Source organism: Entelurus aequoreus, linkage group LG15 (genome assembly GCF_033978785.1).
Source record: "Entelurus aequoreus isolate RoL-2023_Sb linkage group LG15, RoL_Eaeq_v1.1, whole genome shotgun sequence".
NCBI classification, from domain to species: domain Eukaryota; kingdom Metazoa; phylum Chordata; class Actinopteri; order Syngnathiformes; family Syngnathidae; genus Entelurus; species Entelurus aequoreus.
The window spans coordinates 24,740,954-24,748,011 of record NC_084745.1 but is presented as its reverse complement, the minus strand read 5'-3'; the positions used below and the strand labels follow the sequence as shown (position 1 = coordinate 24,748,011).

At 38.9% G+C, this 7,058-nt stretch overlaps 1 protein-coding gene across 3 annotated transcripts in view; it reads right to left on the bottom strand.

Moving 5' to 3' along the window:
* Window positions 1-1,320: 1,320 nt before the first annotated feature.
* Window positions 1,321-7,058, bottom strand: part of si:dkey-118j18.2 (uncharacterized) — a 32,457-nt gene continuing 26,719 nt past the window's right edge. For all 3 annotated transcript variants that reach the window (XM_062021105.1, XM_062021103.1, XM_062021104.1), the window contains exon 5: window positions 1,321-6,600. In XM_062021105.1, coding sequence (XP_061877089.1) covers window positions 6,389-6,600 — 212 coding nt within the window. In that variant the 3' untranslated portion in view covers window positions 1,321-6,388. The remainder of the gene's footprint in view (window positions 6,601-7,058) is intronic.

The window sequence follows — 7,058 nt, the reverse complement described above, 5'->3', positions numbered from 1 at the left end:
TAATGCATGCAACATTCCAAATGTTCCAAAAAGGCTGGCGCAAGTGGCAAACAAGACTGAGAAAGTTGAGGAATGCTCATCCCTTATTTGGAACATCCCACAGGTGGACAGGCTAATTGGGAACAGGTGGGTGCCATGATTGGGTTTAAAAGCAGCTTCCATGAGATTCTCAGTCATTCACGTACAAGGATGGGGCGAGGGTCACCACTTTGTGAACATGAGCAAATGGTCAAACAGTTTAAGAACAACATTTCTCAACCAGCTATTGCAAGGAATTTAGGGATTTCACCATCTACCGTCCGTAATATCATCAAAAGGTTCAGAGTCTGGAGAAATCACTGCACGTAGCCTTGAACACCCGTGACCTTGGATCCCTCAAGGGGTACTTCATCAAAAAACAACATCGGTGTGTAAAGGATATCACCACATGGGCTCAGGAACACTTCAGAAAACCGCGGTCAGTAACTACAGTTCATCGCTACATCTGTAAGTGCAAGTTAAAACTACTATGCAAAGCGAAATAAATTTATCAACAACACCCAAAAACACCGCCAGCTTTTCTGGGCCCGAGCTCATCTAAGATGGACTGATGCAAAGTGGAAAAAGGTTCTGTGGTCTGACGAGTCCACATTTTAAATTGTTTTTGGAAACTGTAGATGTGTCCTACGGAACAAAGAGAAAAATAACCATCCGGATGGTTCTCGGTGCAAATTTGAAAAGCCAGCATCTGTGATGGTATGGGGGTGTATTAGTGCCCAAGACATGGGTAACTTACACATGTGTAAAGACACCATTAATGCTGAAAGGTACATACAGGTTTTGGAGCAACATATGTTGCCATCCAAGCAACGTTATCATGGACGCCCCTGCTTATTTCACAAGACAATGCCAAGCCACGTGTTACAACAGCATGGTTTCTTAGTAAAATAGTGCGGGTACTAGACTGGCCTGCCTGTAGTCTTGACCTGTCTCCCATTGAAAATGTGTGGCGCATTATGAAGCCTAAATTACCACAACAGAGACCCCGGACTGTTGCATCAAGCAAGAATGGGGAAGAATTCCACCTGAAAAGCTTAAAAGTGTTGTCTCCTCAGTTTCCAAATGTTTACTGAGTGTTGTTAAAAGGAAAGGCCATATAACAGTAGTAAAAATGCCCGTGCCAACTTTTTTGCAATGTGTTGCTGCCATTAAATTCACAGTTAATTATTTGCAAAACAAAAATCAGGTTTCTCAGTTTGAACATTAAGTATCTTGTCTTTGCAGTCTATTCAATTGAAAATAAGTTGAAAGGAATTTGCAAATCATTGTATTCTCTTTTTATTTACAAATTACACAATGTGCCAACTTCACTGGTTTTGGGTTTTGTATAAATAAATAAGGTACAACAGATTACACTGCACTATGACGGCCTCAAAACAAATAAACAGCACTCATGAGCAATAAGAACAATTTAATACAGAATATGAATCATCCCCCCACCCAAAAAAGCCATAAAAAAGCCATCCCCATAAGTCACAAAGCTACAACCTGAAGAGATCTAATTAAGGAGCCATTTAGGGAATGGACATGAAGTTAAAGTGGACGTAGGTGATGGTAATGTAAGCTACATTTTGCAGTTGCATCTCTCCTTTTTTTTTTTCTGAATGATTTGTCATCACAATACAAAACAGTCATTATTATATTAGAACAATTTAAACCGTTGATTCTCTGGTAAAAGCAAACAGGCCACCCAAAAACAGGACGACCACATTTTGTTTGAAAAGCAGTGACCAGGAAAAAAAACAAAAAACACAAGCATAAAAATAAGTGGATATCATGTGGATATTTTAAAAAGCTGCAAAAAAAATTTTTTTGGTTTGTTTTGCTTTTTGCAATAATGATGCAAATGGAAAAAAAAGCCCTTGATCACGTCGGAGCGATCATTGAGTAATTTCGTTAAGAGTGATGACCTTCAAAACGAAATGACAATATTAGGTGTATAATTTTTACCGTTGGCATGGTAACCTTCCAACATACATTGTCCACTTTGTCTCATGCAGAGGGAGTAGACAAGCTATTAGCTGGTCAGTGGAACTCCTGAGACAGCTTCACCACAAATCACAGCCTGCAAAATGCAATAAAAAAGTAGATTAAAACTGCATTGGTTCGAGCTCGCTGTATTCAATAAGAGCACCTTGGTAAATTAAAAACAAGATTATAGTCATCGCTTTGGACAGATAGCAATGACACTTTATGTCAACACATATGCTGTGTTGTTCAAAGAAATGTACATTTGCAGATTGTTGCCTTTATACACCACCATGATGGATTTGATTGGAGTGTAGACTAAGTTAGTCTTAATTTTAAAAATGACAAACTTTACCTTTGAGCGCCTCAAAATAAAAATATTCTACATTTAAAATGTGTGCTTATTAAATACCATATTTTGGTGAAACTGTTTAGAATAAAAGTACCCGATTATACAAAATTTACTTTTACAACAGTAAAATGTGTTGCAAAAGCCCATTTATCAGCAATAACATGTGAAAAAAACCAAGTGTTTTGATGTTTGGGGCTATGGGCCACATGGGTGTCATTCTCTAGGGGGTAAAAAAAATAATTTTATTTGTCCGGATGTGTGTGTCAAATGGGCGCTCTTAGCATGAGGTGTGCTCAAAAAAATGTATTCACAGCCAGAGTGCGATTGATTTTTTTTACAATTGTAATTTGATTCCGAGTTTTCAAAAAATTATATATATATAAACACATTTTTTTTTGTAAATAGACAGGTTTTTTAGGCCATTCCCATGCTTACTCACTGCACATATACGACATTAGTCAGAAGCCAAGGTTTAAAAAAAATATATATATATGTCTTTATACCAAATAATATATCGCAACAATCATGTTGACTCGAGAATCGATTCTGAAACGGATCAAATCAAACTGAGTTTTTGTGAAGATTCCCATCCCTACTATGCAGGTCGAAGGTGGGTTCTTGCACAGGGCGCCATTATGGCTAGAACTGTCACTGGACATGCTAGGTGAGCCCACCTGGTTTATATTAATTGTTTTTGGTGCTAAAAAAGAAAGGTTTAAAGTCATCCAACACCTTCAATCACTGTCCCTGAAAACCTCAAATAAAGCCAGAAATCTTGGGGTTATTTTAGATTCTAATTTACATTTCGACAGTCACATCAAACAGTAACAAAATCGGCCTACTATCCCCTCAAAAATGTAACAAGACTTAGAGGGCTCATGTCAGCTCAAGCGTTAGAAAAACTTGTACATGCCTTTATTACCAGTAGGCTAGACTATTGTAATGGTCTCCTTGCAGGTCTTCCCAAAAACCTGTCAGGCAGCTACAGCTTGTTCAGAACGCTTCTGCTAGAGTTCTAACAAAGACCAAAAAATGTGAGCACATTACACCAATTCTTAAATCCTTACATTGGCTCCCTGTACATCAGACTTGATTTCAAAATCCTCCTGCTCACATATAAATCACTACATGGTCTAGGGCCGAAGTATATCACAGATATGCTCCCACTATATAAGCCCTCTAGATCACTAAGATCTTCTGAGACCTGAGTAAACTCAAATCAAGGGAGAGCATCATTCAGTCACTATGCGGCAAATAGCTGGAATAAACTTCCTGAAGATGTCAGACTTTACCCAATTCTGACTACTTTTAAAACTAGACTGAAAACTTTTATGTTCACCTTAGCTTTCAGCTAAATCTTTTAATCTTTTAACTTTTAACGTCCGCACTGTTTTTTTTTTATTGTCGGCATTTTAATTTTGCTTTTATTTTCTTTCATTTCACTTTGTTGTATCACATGTTGTGCTGTGAAGCACTTTGAGTCTGCCTTGTGTATGAAAAGTGCTATACAAATAAAGTTGCCTTGCCTTGCCTATATAGTTAAAGTACCAGTAGAATGTAAAAACAAGTTGCCTCTATATTGAAGCTATTATCATATATATCTGATTAATAACACAGAAAGACTTACAAAGTTTGTGAGTAAATACATATGATCAAAATAGTAATAATCTCACAGAGATTCCCGAGCCATTTTGAGAGATAATGAGCATGATCCGTGACGTAAATGTGGGAACCACAGATCCCTTTCACATCAACAACAATGCAAATCATGCAGACTTTGTGAAAACAATTACTTTGGGACAAATGATGATCCATAACCTTCTATTTTTTAATATAAGGAGGGTAAGCTACAAGTTTTAGAAGCTTTGTGCTAAACAGATCCAGCTTTAGTGAAACACTATAGCATCATGGAGCAGTATTGCTAAGTGCTAATCAAGAAATACAAATTATGAACATAATAAAGCGATCTGCTTTTACGGCGATGACGACGGATGGAATGTTTATAACTTCCCGTTTAGATGAAGAATGAATCATCATCTACACGAAGGGTTAAAAGGAAAAGTTGCTGCCTGCAGACACCGTCTTCAGTTGTGTGACTGTCCCCATCGCCAAGTATGAATTGAATGTCACAGATCAACAATTTCTAGATTTAGGGTTTTAATCCTCCTATTATCCAAATAAGAGGCAAGATTTATAATGTAGAATAACTTTTGACAAGCTGAAACACGAAGCAGCAGGACTTCGACCGGCGTATAGTACAGCAGCAAATGGCTGATTAGCTGTTTGTTACCAATGCACCGCTAAAATAGTTTCAATCAGTCAAAGTTTAACTATATAGCCCTTAATCACAAACATCTCAAAGGGCTGCACAAGTCACAACGACATCCCCGCTAACGTAGACAAACCCTGGTGTGGGATCCGGCACAGATCCCACACCAGGGTTTGTCTATGTTAGCGCTTTTAATAACACTATCGCTAATATTTGGTTTATATTCAAGTTACAAAATGTAAATAGAGTATTTTTGGCAGGTTTTGGATAGTTTAGATGGTTTTGTGGACGGAATAGAGAGCCCCTATTGACTCTATTGATAAGGGGCTTTTTATGTTTGTTTTTTTATTTACGACTTAGAAGGCATAAAAAAAAGAACACGTGTTCATTTCTTGGGAATGATAAACAGCACGTCTTTTTGTGGGCAGCGTAGCTCGGTTGGTACTGCTGCCGTGCCAGCAAGATGAGGGTTGCAGGTTCGATCCCCGATTCCGCCATTCTCATCAATGCCGTCATGTACTTGGGTTAGACACTCTACCCAAGTGTGACTCACACTGGTTTATATGTACCGTAGCTTAAAGATGTAGATAATGTGTTTCACTATGTAAAGCGCATTGAGTCTCTGGAGAAAAAGCGCTATATACTTCACTTTCTAATTTTTGCATATTTCCAGTATGTCTGATCTGCTGATATGCTCGGAGTGCAGAAGCGTTCCCATCCTGATGTCATCCTACCCCAAATCTACGGAAATTGCCAAAGACATTTGGAGCGGAATATTCAAAATGGCTGTCTGAAATTGTGGCATTTTGTAATCACACATTTTGCGGATTGGAAATACAGTTGGATATTGTTTGAGACACAATGAAATACAATTAAACATATTAAGTCAACTTGTTTTTCCACTCTACTGGTACTTTAAGGCTTCACAAAGGACAACTTTGTGTAAAAGCAGGCTTCACCAAGCATCTTAAAATAAAACCTGAAGCTCTGCCAACCAAACACCAGTCAGCGGGCAGGCAAACTTAGCATGATGTTGCTGTTAAAATGTGAGTGTAATGTTAGCTCTTTAGCTCACATAGCTCTGCTAGTGTTGCTAATGTTTGTCTTCACACTGCTATATGGTAGTTAATGAGTATTTACACCACAGACACTACTAAATTCCGACATCTTCTCTTCATGGGACATTCAAGACTCAATTAAAATGGTTCAAATTGTACAATATGGGACCTTTAACGTGTAAAGCTAACATTTTTACTACTTAATTTGATTTCAAATCCAGTATTATGGAGTATAAAGGCAAACTAAGTTGATAGTTACAATGTCTCCTCCTCTATTACTTTGTTGTTGTTGACATACTCTAAAGAAGTCACTGTGACCAAAACTGTGACTGTTACTAAAGAAGGGTCTTGTGTTTGCTAATTTCTTCAAAAGATGTTCCAACGGAGGCGTGAAATGTGCTGCGCTAAAGCTACACTTGGAAGCGTGTTTCATTCTGCGAATCTCTTAAATGTGCCAGCCTGACAGTGCTGGAGATTCATTGAAGTTTGGGCTGTCACGCTCGTGGCAGCTGCTGAGGCACACAGGCTTGTGGAGGTCATCTGGTATGATGGAATTCATTAGATGACTAGAAAAGTAGAAGGGGGCACACTCGTGTTTGCTCCCGTGTGACTGAGAGCAAGGCTGGCAACGATCTCTGAGGTTTGTCTGGAGCAAGGCAGTTTTGTTTTGGGGAAAAGGCAAACTGATATTGAGATAATCGACTAGACGGGCCTGTTCTCAGAGCGTGGCTCTGTGCGGCCCACAGGGACTTCTTGTATGTCGGAATGGGGCGGGGGTGACGGCGTGTAAGGGGGCGGGGCCTCATTGACACCACTCAGGTCCCCTCCCTCAGAGATGTGATGGGAGGGACGGGCCGCGTCCGTCTGGTCAGCGTCGGCACACTCGCTGTAGGGAGGGGGCTTCAGCTCGTCCTCTGAAAAGAAAGCAGAGTAGAGATGAAAGACTGCGTTGACTCCTCTTTTGTGAAAATCCTTTTAAGACAAAAAAAAAAGACTAAATATTCAACATCGAGTAAATACCCTATTTTTTGGATTATAATTCGGACTTCAATCATTTCATTTTCTCAAAAATTTACAGTGCGCCTTATGTACAGTCGTGGTCAAAAGTTTACATACCCTTGTAAAGAACAATGTCATGGCTGTCTTGAGTTTCCAATCATTTTTACAACTCTTATTTTTTTGTGATAGAGTGATTGGAGCACATACTTGTTTCTCACAAAAAACATTCATGAAGTTTGGTTCTTTTATGAATTTATTATTGGTGTACTGTAAATGTGAGGAAATCTGCTGGGTCAAAAGTATACATACAGCAATGTTATTATTTGGTTACATGTCCCTTGGCAAGTTTCACTGCAATAAGGCGCTTTTGGTA